General features: G+C 38.3%; 1 protein-coding gene across 3 annotated transcripts in view; it reads right to left on the bottom strand.

The window, feature by feature from the left end:
• Positions 1-15,470, bottom strand: part of LPGAT1 (lysophosphatidylglycerol acyltransferase 1) — an 83,782-nt gene extending 68,312 nt beyond the window's left edge. The window contains exon 1 of one of the 3 annotated variants that reach the window (XM_029935323.1): positions 15,180-15,470. In XM_029935323.1, coding sequence (XP_029791183.1) covers positions 15,180-15,417 — 238 coding nt within the window. In that variant the 5' untranslated portion in view covers positions 15,418-15,470. The remainder of the gene's footprint in view (positions 1-15,179) is intronic. The other 2 variants (XM_029935321.1, XM_029935322.1) reach the window with 2 other exon arrangements.
• Positions 15,471-15,866: the final 396 nt, after the last annotated feature.

Genomic DNA, 15,866 nt, shown 5'->3' with positions numbered 1-15,866 from the left:
TTGCCCTCTATTCTTTGAGAGCCAGACTTCTGGCACATTCATATTTCCATTAGACCTCCTCCCATTGGTCATCACCTCCAATGCGCTCCAATCTAGTTTCCACTTCCACCACCTCGAAGAAGCTGCTCATGCCAAATGTGGTAAAACTAAAAAACAGCTCTCATCTTACAAAACATATAAACTGTCAGCAGCATCCACCCAGCCCTTCCCTTCAAAAGCTGCTGACTTCTGCCACCACATTCCTAGCATGGGGCACACCTTTGGCTTCTGTAGCTGTTCCTTCTGAAGCGCAAGCTTCCTGCTCTTCCCCCAAAATGTCGGCATTTCCTCAGTCAGATCCTGGGCCTCTGATCACTGGCCACTTACAGGTACTTACAGTCTCCCTATGTGACCTCCTTCAGCCTCTGGCTTTAAATACTATTGGTCATTTCTCAATTCTTCCTTTTAGCCCAGGTTTCTCCTCTGTGTTTTGGACTGTACACCCATGTTTATCGCAGAGCTCCACTAAGATGCTTCTGACCCTGCCCTGTGCTAAGTTTTTATCTTTCCTCTCAACACTGCCTCTTCTGAGCTTCCCTATCTACCCAGCAGCTCACACTGGAAACCTCATGGTCATCCCTGTCACCTCCCTTCTACTGCATCCTCTCAGTCCTACTGCTCAAAAAGTCCTGACCATCTTCCTCCTATGAAACTGTCCAATTGGTTCGCCTCTTTCCACCTTGTCTGCCATCACGTAGGCGAGTCAACTGTCACCTCACCCGGACACAGTGAGAATCTTCCCAACGGCATCCCCTGTACTCCCTGGCTTTCTCTAATCCATTTCCATAAAGCAGACAGAGTACAGGATTGCAAATGTGAATCTGATTCCATCATTCCCTTACTTAAGATCCGTGAACAGTTTCCTCTTAGGATAAATTTCAAAATCCATAACTTGGCTTCCCCGGCTCCCTTTCACCCCCGACCCCTGCTCCTCTCCACCTCATCCACTCCATGCTGCAGCCAACCTGGCCCTCCTTACTCTCCCAGCCCCTGCATTTGTTCTCTGGAGCCCTTTTCACAGTTGTGATCACATGGTTACCAGGCGACTCCTGTCGTCTCCCACAGAAAAAGTCAATTGCAGAAGAACAGGGGCTGTGCTGTTTTCTGTGCCACCATCCGCCCTTCCCCCCACAACCAGCACAGTGCCTGGGGAGGAGGCACTCAAACAGAACATCGTTAAACATAAATTGCTTTGAAGATTTCATAACTTATAAACCTCAACATTAGTTAATATTTCACTTGGACTATGGCTTAAATTACTAATGATAAATTATTTTTATTTATTGATTAGACAAATTTATGGAACTATACTAACTATGCTTGAGTGTTGTCAAATGTGTCTCTCAAACTATCCCATGAGAGCTTTTATTCATTTAGACATGCTTTTTCCCCCAGAGATTAACACAGCTGTTTTCTGGTTTTCCTAAGCAGTAATATAATAATAATAATAATAATAATAACAACAACAATAACAATAATAGAATACCAAATACCATGCTATTCACTTTACATTTAAGCTTCATATGAGATAAATATAAGCTCCATTTTTACAGGTGGTGAAACTGAGGCTCAGATAAGTGAGTGGCTCAAAGTTACACAACCAGCAAGTAGAAATAGCAGGACCCAAACTCCTACTAACTCAAAACTCAAGGATTTTTTCTAACATATCATGCTATCTCTAACATCATACTTACTTAGCAATATCTATTATTTGTTAAAAATACACCTGTATATAAAAGTATCTGAGACTTAAAATGGCTTTAAATGATTGTTTAAGTTTTAAAAACACTGCCCTGGGGGGGATAGATGAAATACATAAAGGGGATTAAGAGTATACTTATGTTGAGTATTGAGTGATGTTTAGAACTTAATGAATCACTATGTTGCACACCTGAAGCTTATATAACACTGTATTTTAATTTAACTTCAATTAAAAATTAAAATAAATCAAAATAAAATGACTGCCCAACTCAGTCTCTCATATACAAAAAGCAAATTTATTCCACCCATAAAAAATTCAAAATGACACTCTTGTTCTTTATTCATTCAAGCTCTTATACTTTATTCTACAAAATAAATTAGCTTCCAGTTAATTTTCTTCTCTGCAAGGAACTCAATTAACTTTAAAAAATGGAACCATCACCTTAAGGGAAAATGTGCATACTGGTCTCTGTTTTTCAGAGGACTTTTCACCAGTGTGTTTTGGACACATAGTTCATTGCAAACTCAACTATTCCCAAAAGCATCCATCAAAAATAAAAACTATGTCCATAATTCTTTTGGTTGGAATTAATCTAGATCATACTCTCTAGCACAGTATCTTACAAATTAACAACTTTACTAACTGGCAGCAGTCAGTCAATAAATATTTGATTGATCAATCACACAAGATACTTCTACAAGTAAAGTTCTGTTTTCTTGAGAGAGCAAACTGGAAATAGTTATTCCCTATAACCATATTTGTAAGACAACTACTAGTGAAACACATAACTAGAAAGCATCTCTTCAATAAAGAGGTAGGAAGTGGTCACTTAACCTATATATGAATATTGATTCCAATGAATCCCAGATGATTTTCAACAAGGGTGCCAAAATCATTCAATGTGAAAGAAACAGTCTTTTCAACAAACAATGCTAGGACAATTGAATATCCACACTCAAAAAAATGAAGTTTGGGCCCTTATCTTATACCATATAAGAAAATTAACTCAAAACAGATCAAAAACCTAAATATAAAAGCGAAACTCAAAAGGTAACATAGGTGTAAATCTTCATGACCTTGAATTAGGCAATGGTTTCTTAGATATGACACCATATAATCAAGCATAATCAACCAATGAAAAAACAAATGACGTATACAGAATATAGAAAGAAACTTAACAATAAGTTTCAATAAAAAGACAGTAAGAGACAACTCAATTTTAAAAGGGGCAAAGGCGCTCTGGAAAACAGTGTGGAGGTTCCTCAAAAAACTATCAGTAGAACTCCCCTATGACCCAGAAATAGCACTACTAGGGATTTATCCAAGGGATACAGAAGTGCTGACATATAGGGGCACATGTACCCCAATGTTCATAGCAGCACTGTCAACAACAGCCAAATCATGGAAAGAGCCTAAATGTCCATCACCTGATAAATGGATCAAGAAGATGTGGTATATATATATATATACAATGGAGTACTACATGGCAATGAGAAAGAATGAAATATGGCCATTTGTAGGAAAGTGGATGGACCTCGAGGGTGTCATGCTAAGTGAAATAAGACAGGCAGAGAAGGACAGATACCATATGTTTGCACTCATAGGTCTAACAGGAGAACAGGAGAAACCTAATGGAGGACCAGGGGGAGGGGAAAGAGGAAAAGAGAGTTGGGGAGAGAGAGGGACGCAAAACCTGAGAGACTATCGAATACTGAAAACAAACTGAGGGTTGAAGGGGGAGGGGGGGTGGTGATGGAGGAGGGCACTTGTGGGGAAGAGCACTGGGTGTTACATGGAAACCAATTTGACAATAAACTATTTTAAAAAATAAAATGGGCAAAGGATTTGAATAGACATTACTCCAAAGATATACAAATGGCTAATGAACAAATGAAAAACTGCTCAACATCATTAGTCATCAGAGAAATGCAAATTTAAATTATGAGCTCCCTCTTCATATACACTAGGATGGCTAAATTAAAAGGGCAATAAAAGTCCAGAAAATAATAAAGAATAGTGAAAATGTGAAGAAATTGGAACCCTTCTATATTGTTGGTGGAAATGTACAAGGGGACAGCTGCTATGGAAAACAACTTGGCAGTTCCTCAAAAAGTTAAACATAGAATTATCATATGACACAGCTATTTGACTTCTAGGTCCAAGAGAATTGAAAACATATGTTCACACAAAAACTTGTTCATGAATGTTCATCACATTATCCACAATAGCTAAAATGTGGAAACAACCCAAATGTTCATCAATTGATGAGTGTATAAACAAAATGTAGTCTATCCATACAATGGAGTATTATTAGGCCATACAAAGGAATGAAGTACTGACATGTTACAATATGGAGGACCTTGAAAACATTATGCTAAGTGAAAGAAGCCAGACACAAAAGACCACATATTATACTATTCCATTTATATGAAACATCCAGAATAGGCAAATCCATAGAGACAGAACACAGATTAACGGCTGCCAGGGGTTGAAGGGAAGAGGAAATGAGGAGTGACTTGGGTTTCTTATGGGGTGATGAAATGTTCTGGAATTAGTCAGTGGTGATGGTTGTACAATCTCGTGACTATACTAAAAACACTGAATTGTACATTTTCATACAATAAATTTTATGGCATGTGAATTATACCTCAATTTAAAAATATATATTGTATATTCCTAACACTAAATCTATACTGATCATAGTTTAGCTCAAGGTGATTCAGAAACATCCTGATATATTTAAATTTACAGATGATTTTTCCCTTAAAGTGCCAAATAATGCAAGCTTTAAACTAACAGCATACATAAAACATGTCTTATGTACATGATTCATAATGATTTCTTAAAGTTTAATGAGCAGAAAAAAAGTTTACAGACGGTATTATACTAGCAAACTTCATCAGATCTACTGAACCCTAAGAAAAAGTTTAACTAAAATTTATGCGTGCTTTTCATAATACTAGTTTTTAACTATCTTATTATAATTTAGAGATAGAGCAATCAACTGGGCTTGTCTTGTTTTTTATATTTTGAAATATGAAACCTGAGAAGGAATTTTAATAATCTAGATTTGATATGATTATATTCAGAAGAAATGAAGGTTCTATTAATCAATGAGTATACAAATAGTAGGAAACATTTCCCTAGATTAGTAATATAGTACATGAAACTCGAAAAACCTTGTGACCACAGTTCTTACTAATGGCACTTCATTTTTCAGTTCCCATCACATGCCTCTGCTACATGAAATCCACAGCAGAGGTCTCTAACAAACTTTCAGTTTTCAATGCTAGAGCTCATGAGTTTATAGGCACTTATAAGGCATGTAAATGCAAAACCATCAAATGCCTAACAGAAATTGACTAGTAATTGTTATTTGAGGTTTGGTTTGGTTTGGTTTCAAATGCACATCACCTACGCCTCTGGGATCGAGGCAGGGAATGTAAATGAGCAAAGCAGGCCCAGAGGAAGACAAGGACGGAGTGGGGTATCTCAGGGGAAGGAGAGGCCCCAGACCCCACCTAAAGCAGGCGGCCATCACTTAGCTCTAGCAAACTGCTGCCAGACAGAAGTGAGGGCCCAGCTCAGCAGAATTCCAACTTCTCAAGGGAAGTCTTGGTTTTATTTTTTATGTTCTGTGAAATCTCCCTAATTTCAAAATGTTGATAACTAATTTAACAAAGACTGAAATACTGCAAAGGCCCAATAAAGAACATCAGATATTGAATATGGGCACTAGTTTGTAAACTCTGAAAAGAAACTCTTGAAACTAGTTTATAACAAACGAACTATAAATCCACTATAACAGATTTAAAATATAATATACTTTATATATAACTAATATGTATTATGCATATGTTCAATGTACTTAATGCATGTAATATATTCTAAATATACTTACTCAGGTTTGGGGGGCATTGGCCATCTTTAAAGTTTTCAAGGAGATCCACAGACCAGACCCTAAAGGCTAGTATTAATGTTACATTTCATTCATATTCCTTACTGAATTCTTACCAAAGGTAACTCACTCCTTCTATTCATTTTGGTGGCTTTTTTTTTACTGTAGCCAAGTAGAAATAGAGTGGGTGTTTTACCTATACTAACAAATAGTCCAAGAATCAAAACAGTTTGGGAACCACTAGGAGGAAAAAAATTGGGGAAGCTATTTCTTGATTTCAGACAGACCTTAAAGAAAATTAATTAGGGGAGCACCTAGCTGGCTGGCTAGAGGGACATGCAACTCTTGATCTCAGGGTCATAAGTTTGAGCCCCACTTTGGATGTAGAGATAACTAAAAGAAATAAAAATTTTTTAAAAAAAGGAAAATTAAAGAGGTGGTAAGACTTGTCTCCAGTTTCTAATCATCAGCTAGTAGTACAATAGAATGGTGACAGAGTTATCTGAATTATAAATACACAGTTGAATAAAAATCCTGTGTTGTATTTTCTGATATGAACATGTGGAGTTAGAGACATGAATCTTCCTGGAAAATACACATAGCAACAAAGAAAAAAAGAAAAAACTTTACCAAATTGCTTTTTTAGCAAAACTAGCAGAAAAACAAAAATAGAAAAACCCCAAAATACATGAGATCAGGACTGAGATCAAACAAGGCTGACATCAGACAGAATCTGTGATGGGAATGAAAAGCAGGGACAGAGAGAGAATGTGGCATGTGATGAAGATTGTGGCAGATCTCCAAAAACAACAGCAAAACGCACTTCCTTAAAGAGAGGGGTTTACATTGGCACACTCAGGCTGTGTCCCTCCATTCATAGCCACAAAGGAAGGAGTGAGAAGTCCAGAATTGGTGCCAAAAAGCCCCCTAAACTCAGTCTGGTTTGGGGAAAAGCAGAAGACTTGTGGCAACAGATAGAAGCACACCCCAGTGCCATATGTAAAAAAGGCTTTCTCCAAGGCAGAAATCTGGGGTCTACCTAGGTCCTCCTACCCATACTTCCTGCAAATAGCTGCCTGAGAAGAATCTGACTCATAAAGTACAAGGAATAAAAAGGTAACTGTCACAGCATTCACTTAGAGATACCATAAGGAAAATGGTAGAAATGAGCAACACAATGTACGAAATGTCAAAGAATTCTCACTAGAAAAATATACAATATACAAGATAAAAATTATAACTAAATATTATTGCATGAATTTAAGAAAATCAGTGAAGTCACTATCACTATGAATAAAATCACAAAGCATAATATAAGAACTCAAGAAAGAAATGTTTAGACAAGAGAAACAGTGAAAGCATGAACTGGTAGAACTCAAGAAAGAAGCAAAAGAATACATAAAACCATCACAGATATGAAGAAGACACTAAAATGAGAACAAAGAGAGACATTGCAGAACACACAGTAAGAGACATTAAAGACAGAAACACACATATGAAAGATGTTTAAAACTATTAATGAGAAAATGACAGACTAAAAAAAGATACACAAAGGGAGATTCAAAAACATAAAGTTAGGGTTGCCAAAAAAGAAAATCAAAACAAGCAAATGAAATAAATATTTGAAGATACAACTGAAGAAAACTTCCTAAATAAAAAGAGACTTAAAGCTGCATATTAAAAGGGCACACATGAGCCAGTGTGTTTTCATGGGAAAAAACACCAAGCTGGCTTTACACAGCCTACAGCAACATTCAATGCCAGAAGACATTTGTATAATACCTATATTACTCCAGGAAACGGTGAGTCAAGGATTTTATTACCTGCTAAGTTGTCCTTCAAGTATAAAGCAACAACAACAATAACAACAAACGAAATTCTACACATGTTGTTAAAATAATACTCCCGTATTGCTCCCATGATTCCCTGTTGAGAAACTACTAGAGAATGAACTTCAGTCAACCGACGAATGACTAGGAAAAATTTCTGCAAAAGTCCTTGAGTGAGCATTATATATACATTTAACTCAAGACTTAAGACTAAAACAGAGGGAGATAAGGGTGATAAATTGAACATAAATATTCTAGGCCTTGACAATGTATAAACACAAATAACAAAAATTGGGAGCAGGAAGTATAATAAGCTTACTGATTACCTTGACATAATAGCTGGGAGTCAACACACAGTCTTTAAGCTCACAAATCAAGTACTAGAAGTATAAGTATACATACTATTACAAATACAAATACTATCATAAATAAATACTATCAGTATTGACTAAGATTGTGGATGGAGAAGAGAAAGGGGAAGAAAGAAGATTTAAACAGAATTTTACCTTTGTTCCTAGAAGAGAACTAAGAGTTACTATCAACAAAGAACTAAGAACATCAAATAAAGCAACTAACAAGACAAAAATACAAACCTTCCTAAATGCCACCACAACAAAAGAGCAACAAACAGTGAAATGCCTGAAATTTATATTTAACTGAGCCTGGGTGCTCAGTCGGTTGAGGATCCAACTCTTGATTTCAGCTCAGGTCATGACCCCAGGGCCTTGGGTCTGGACTCTGCCTTCTGATTCTTCTGGAGGTCATGGTCATAACCCAGGGGCCATGGGATTGAGCCTACTTAAGATTTTCTCTCTGCCTCTGCTCTTCTCTCCCACTCACACATACTCTCTCTCTCTAAAATAAAAAACAAACATAAAAACTAACAGAAAACATAAAATAAAATGCCAGAGCCCAAATAAAGCATATCTGACATATAAATAAATATAGAGAGATTCAACTCCTATTAAAACAAAGTGAGTTACAAATTTACTCATAAAGCAAAAACCTAACTCCATGTTTATTACTAGACTAGTTCTAAAATCAAAGTAATTTTAAAAGTTTGAAAACAAAAGGATGGGCAAAAAAAATACCAGGCAAACATAAACAAAAAGAAAGTAGAAATTGTTTTACTTTACCCAGCTCTTTCCGACTCAAGAATCTGTGGTCTCACAAACTGCGAATACTGCTTCGTGTGTTCCTGGGTAAATTACTCAATTATATATGATCTTTGAAATAAGACCAGATTCCAAACTTACAGTACTGCCAGACTGCTGAATTTAAAGCATTTAGTGGTATTTTTTCATATAAAAATCAAAACACAGTACTGCAAACACCTTGCCTGGATTTATGCCCATGATGGTATTGTTATGGACCTCACATGGAACAGTAACCCCTCACTCTGTTGACATCTATTGTCAAGCATTCAAAAACAAAAATCCTAATTGAATGGTTGTTCTCTGTAAGGTAGAGATTTAAGGAAGTGCCATTTCATTAAATTTAGAGTATACTACAAATACTTCCATTGAAGCAACAGTTTTTTTTAATCTCCTGCAGAAACCCACGGCAATGACATTGCTTTCAGGTGTTGAAAGCTATAGTTTCGTAAAAAGACTTCATGCCTCAGAAACAAAAGAATAAATGGGTAGTAAAGATTAAGAAACTCTAGGAATATTATATAAAGGTCAATAATGACTCCACCTGTAGTGACATCAACTCAGTTTGTGCTTAATGGGAAATAACTGTGACCCTTTGTGTTTGAATTTCCACAACAATAACAAAAGGAAGGTATTATTATACCACCCTGCTAAGCACAGACCTGGTAAGACCACTGTAGGCATTAAACGACTGAGATGTTCAGGACACTGCTTGGTTTAATGTGTCAATAAATATTAGCTAATATTATCATCACAAAGGTAAAAATTTCAAACTGACACATTATGAAAGTCTTTTCAATCTGTTGTAATTACTGATTATCCACCTAACTCCACAGAGAAGTAGTTCCCTAATGGGGAAAAAGAAAAAGGCATTTAAAGCAGCTCTGTCCCTAAATTCCGTCTTCCCTCTCTGCTACCTCCTCCCACCGACTGAGATCAGGAGCCCTTCCTCTTTAATCCCATGGTATACCTGCACTAGAGCATGATACCAGGATGTTTTCTTTATTGGTGCACTGTTTTTCCCCACCAAGGCTTCTGTGAACTCCTCAAAGGCAGCGACTATGTCTTTTGCAACTCTGCATCTCCAGGGCACCTGTTCCCACATATACTAGAAGCTCAATGAAGGTGTGTTAAATTAACAAATGTGATAGCATAGGAGATGGATAATATGCGTTTATGTACATGTGTGAAAAACATGGTCCAGTTCAGGGTTTATATTTTGTGGACTGCAATGCCCTTGCTAACAGATGTTTCAGGACGGGAGGCAGCTAAGCTGCCTCAGCTGGGAAGGAGGTGCAAAAAAAAAAAAAAAAAAAAGGAATCATTCAAGAAACACTTAAGGGAGGGGCACTCTGTGAGTTTCCAGCAGGAAACTTGGCTCTAGGGCTATAAAGACCACAGCTCTATCTATAAAGAGCTCACAGTGCCATGGGCACCGAGCAGATAAGGATCTCACCCCTACCAGTGAGCAGAGATGTTAAAGTTAAAGCCAGGTTAAACCACGTGACTCCCAGCTCTAAACTGCAGGGCTCTCTCCACTAGAACAGTGCCTTTCAAATGTTGAGTGGGCTTATAGTAAAAAATACATTCTGTAGCACTTCGCAGTACAGATACACATGTTTCTGATCTTTTTATCTTCACTCTATTCTATTTCACTTTTTTTAAATGTTCAGCCTGACACACTAAATTGGCTCATGACTCAAAGGTGGAAAAACACTGCTCTAAGAAATATATTTTTAATCTCTAGAGTTTTGACGTTAGATAGAATTCCTAATAGTTTTTCTCACACAATGAATGTGTATCCCAGCAAAAAAGGTAAACAACTATCAAATAATCAAATAACCCACACGGACTAACAGTCAGGCCAGCTGTCACTTGGGAAATGGGGGCGGGGGGGGGGGAAGCTAAACCTAATCTCCTTCCACTTTCCCTAAAGCCACCAATAACCACACTGAGGGAAAGAGTGTTTGCTGGGCAGAAACAAGCTGGTGGCGAGCCTCGGGACACCTCAGCTCCCTCCCAGCCAGCTTATGGCCCCAAAGACTCTTATTCTATATAGAAATTCTGAGGCTTCCACTTACAATGAATATTTTTTAATGACTTTTATAAGAGACTTTAAAGGTGTTTGGATGGGGAACAATGAATTTATTAAAATAAGTAAATGAGGAGTGCCTGGGTGGCTCAGTTGGTCTCTTGATCTTGGCTCAGGTCATGATCTTATAGTTCATGAGATCAAGTCCTTTGGGCTCTGCACTGACAGTGTGGAGCCTGCTTGGGATTCTTTCTATCCCTTTCTCTCTCTGTCCCTCTCCTACTCACTCACTCTCTCTCTCTCTCTCAAAAAAAAAATAAACATAAAAAACAAATCAATTTAACGAAAATAAAAATAAACTATTTAAACACATTTTATGTAAAAAAAATCTCTCTGAAATTTGCTATATTGCACTTAAATTGGGGGGAGGGAAGCATAATGATTAATCCCAGATCTGCATAAAATATACAGAAATGGATCCTTAGTTAAACTAGTCGCTTTTCTGGTTTGCTCTCAAAATATTAAGGGCAAAGGCATATACAATTTCTCCTCAACATGAGACATTTGTACAACACATCCCATGAAAGGAAATGTGGTAACAACAATCATCACTACCTAGCAGCAAGCTAGGGATGAACAAACTCCAATGTCCTTAGAGTTCTTTCGAGGAATGTGTTTGCCTGGGGGTGCCTAGATGGCTATCAGTTGAGCATCTGACTCTTGATTTCTGCTCAGGTCATGATCTCACCGTTCATGAGTTCTAGCCCTACATCAGGCTTCCCACTGACAGCATGGAGGCTGTTTGGGATTCTCTCTCTCCATCTCTCTCTGTCCCTCCCCCATTCTCTTATCTCTCTCAAAAATAAATAAATAAACTTAAAAACAAAATGTGTTCCCCTGGAAAGTCACAAACAGGCGGAAAGACTAGAAAATCCCTTTCTCCCTGTTCTGTGTCCCCAGGCAGTACTACAGCTCTAAAAACACAAACTAAGTACAAGAATGTTCATTCAGGTTCTTGGACTGACTGGCCTTACCATTCACCATCCAAGAAGCAATTCTGAGTTTAAAGCAGTCGTTTTTGTGACATTTGCCTCAAATTAAAAGACAATCTTAGGGCACCTGGGTGGTTCAGTCGACTGAGCCTCTGCATCTTGGTTTCAGCTCAGGTCATGATCTCAGCATCGTGAGATCAAGCCCCAAGCCCCACATCAGGCTCCACTCTGGGTGTGGAGCCTGCTTGAGATTCTCTCTCAAAAAAATAAAATAAACAATAATTTTAAAAATTAGAGAAAAATAAAAAATTAAAGCACTATTTTATAAGACTTTAATAAATCCTCCTGTCATCTCAAAAGAAATCTGTTTAGAGCTATATTTAGAAAAATATTCTTTTTATAAAGATACAATACATTTTTCCTAAGAAAAAGGAGAAAGCCATACTTACTATTTATCAGATCTGTCCAATGGAACTTTCTCTGGGGATAGAAGTGTTCTGTGTCTGTGCTCTCCAACACAGTAGCCACTAGCCACCTAATACAGAGCACTTGAAAAGTGGTTGGTGTGACCGAGAAAGTGTATTTTAAGTTTTCTTTCATTTCAATTAATTCAAATTTAAATAGCTGCATTCGGCCAAGTACCTACCATTTGGGGTAGCGTAGGTTAGATAATTAAGAAAGGCAGCAGAGCGGGCTAACTGGCTTGTCTTAGACTCAATGTCACAATTTGAAAAAATGATATTATATACCAATATTCAATTTCCAGCTTCCCAATTAACATTTCATTAATTAATATTTAACTTGTCCCCAGAAGTGTTTTTCAACAAAGTTTGGCGATTCCTATTTCGTTTTTTTTTTTTTTATTTATTCTAAGGTTTATTTATTTTTGAGAGAGACAGACAGACAGAGTGTGGGCAGGGGCAGAGAGAAAGGGAGACACAGAATTCAAAGCAGGCTCTAGGTTCCGAGCCGTCAGCACAGAGCCCAACGCGGGGCTCGAACCCACGAACTGCGAGATCATGACCTGAGCCGAAGTTGGACGCTTAACCAACTGAGCTACCCAGGCGCCCCTGGCGATTCCTATTTCGAAACGTGAACATCTTAGATCTGCTGAGCAGAATCCCTTTGGCAGTGTTCAATTTCCATCTGTGAAACTCAAGCACAGGGAAAGCACAAAACTGAATCCCACCTTCCTCTACATACAAAGGGAAAAAATGGAATGCATAATCCAGACAAACGCTGATGTAACCTCCCAGGCTCTTTCAAGGGTGCATCTGCTCATCAACCCCTGCTTGTGTTGATTTAGACCCAGCTGCAGCTTTCCACAAAAGTCATTTCTACATTTGTTTGACCTCTTGGGTGTGTTCCCTTATGATCAAACCTTCTCAAAGAATTCTACCTACTGGAAAAACATTTAAAATATAAACGCTAAAATAGTCTATATATAAATGGTTAGAATGCAGTAGCCTGAAGAGAACAGATGCTTCAGAAAGAATAAAATATGCAGATCATGCCAGGACCACTTTCCAAGCAGGTGGCAAAAGAAACTGCGCAGCTCCACAGTCAGCAAGGGAAAGACTCCGCAAGAAAACAGGCTCAGAAATTCACTGCGGCCATGCTGTGGCCAAAGGTTAACTCACTTTAACTTCAAGCAGCATCACTGCACTCACTACAATCTCATGGTCAATGTCAATTTTTTTTCAGCTTCTCATCATGCTAACACTTATACACAAATAAACCACACACACAGGCACAAACACTTCACTAATTTCATTGTATTTAAGTAGAACTTCTAGAGCTTTAATCTAAAAATTCTGAGTTGCCTTAAAACCAGCCAACAAGTATACAAGGCAAAGAGCAAAGTCACAAGTACCACATGCCATATTTGCGGAAGCTCAAACTACACAGAACAGAGCAATTCTAAGAGAGCAGTGTAATTCAGGTGAGAATTCAGCACCATAGAGGAGAACTTCATTTTGTTTTCCCTCTACCACTACCACTGCGACCGCAAGGTCCTAAAAAAGAACTAGAAGCTCACCTACTGTATCTAAAGAGCATGGGATCGCAACAAGACCCGTGATGGGGAAGCAATGCACACACTATCCCAGGAGCTTTGGGTCTTGCAGAATAATAAACAGCATTGCCAAAAGAAAAAAAGACCTCATCTGGGGCAACTGAGAGCACTCTGACCTAGCAAGAGTCTGTTAGGCTCCATAAAAGCTGTGTTGTCAGTCCTTTTTTTATGTGTATGGATAAAATCTGCAGATGAAGCCTGGGCAGGAAAGGAGGAGACAATTTAAAATGGGGAACGCTCTGCTGTTTGACCCTGAGAGCACCCTCTTAGCCTCCTCACTCTTCCAGGCTACGAACTACAGACTCCACTGACCGCAGCATCTGCAGCATGATCTCTAAGGAAGCTATCAATTATAAAATTCTATGATAAGAGCCTCAATGTCTAAGACAAGTGCTAGAAACCTTGATGCTTTTCCCCCCATCATCCTAATTCTTAGGGGGAAAAAGTCTAATAAATACAATAAATGGCAAAGAATTTTCACATCAGAGGCCCAAGTTCTCAAAGCACATAAGGCTTATAAATAGAAAAGAAAAATAAACACTACTTCTCATTTAGTTCTTTAACAGTCCACTTCAGAATAGCATTACTCTTGCTCCCCAATATGCAAGTTATTTTTTTTATGTTTATTTATTTTTGATACAGAGAGAGACAGAGCATGAAAGGGGGAGGGGCAGAGAGAGAAGGAGACACAGAACTGGAAGCAGGCTCCAGGCTCTGAGCTAGCTGTCAGCACAGAGCCTGACGCGGGGCTCAAACACACGAACTTGAGATCTGACCTGAGCCGAAGCCGGAGGCTTAACCGACTGAGCCACCCAGGCGCCCCCCAATATGCAACTTAAAGGCAGAAAAATAAATTACTTAAAGACACTCAGAATATAAATTAGTTTTACATAAGTAAAACTTATTTCTTATATTTAATATTCTAATGCAGATGTACAAGATTAAAATATGGATTCTAGTAAACAAAAGAAACATACGTAATGGAAAGAAAGCCATGTTTTGCTTGGCTCAAAATGTTAACACAGTACAATACTACATTAAATGAAAAAAACTTATTAAACTATCTTAGCACAAATATAGCTTGGTCCTTTTCTAAATTCCTAATGTATTTATGGGCTAAATGTGTTCTTTCATTTTATAAGCCTATATAACCCACTCCTATTTCTCTAGGTGAGCTTTGGCAGATGGGTTTGAATCAATGTCAATCACATTAAAAACATACTATTTAAGGAATTTATCAGGATGTAACTCTGAAATTACACATCTGAAAATATCATCATTCCTAAATTGGGATTCTGAAAAAAAACTCAATAGAATTGTTTTCTATCTTTTTTAATAGCGAAAGCGTCAAGGCATCTTCAACCCCCAAGTGTAATATATATTGAATCATGGCTCCTGACTTAGGCATAACATTACAAATTGTTCCATACGCATTAAACAAAAGTGCTCACACTCTTACCTGTATATCCAGCATACCATCCCCATGAAGCCACCATTCCTAAAAGCCATTTATACATGATTCCTTCAATATACCAGAACCGCTTACTGTCCAGCAGTCGAAGGGGCTGAAGTACAATCACATAGCACACGTAGGACAAAATAGCAACCAGGTTGTTGGCGACCATGAAGGCAAACCTCAACAGGGCTTTCACCAAGATCCAGCCCAGCCACGGAGCTTCTTCCAAAGTCACAGCCATTCTCACATTGGCGTCCGTCCTGTCTTTCTGGGGTGAAAGAAAAATTCATTTATAAAGGAAAACGGATCACACACATCCAAATAGTCACCAACACAGAAATCGCCTCCAGCACAAAAACACGAGAAAAATCGAGGGTCTAAGCATTTGCGGTGTAGTACCTCGGTGATTTCTCCGGGAAATTCCAGAGGGGGACAGAGAGCGAGGGAGGAGGAGCCGCACAAGGTCAAGGGAGCTGTTCACAGAGGCACAGGGTATGTCATAATATATTTAGCAAATGATAATATTATTCCCACTAACTAATCAGTGGCCGTCCCCGCACCGCGCCTCACTGCAGTCTACTCTGGACTTTAGGGAAGAAAAACAGACCCACTTGCTTCAGACCCCCTCAGTATTTCCAAACTGACGACACGAGTGAAAGGAGGCTGTTGCAGGGACCCGATCCCATTTCC

Source organism: Suricata suricatta, chromosome 3 (assembly GCF_006229205.1).
Source record: "Suricata suricatta isolate VVHF042 chromosome 3, meerkat_22Aug2017_6uvM2_HiC, whole genome shotgun sequence".
NCBI lineage: Eukaryota > Metazoa > Chordata > Mammalia > Carnivora > Herpestidae > Suricata > Suricata suricatta.
Note: the sequence above shows the minus strand (reverse complement) of the source record. Positions and strands in the feature narration are given on the sequence as shown.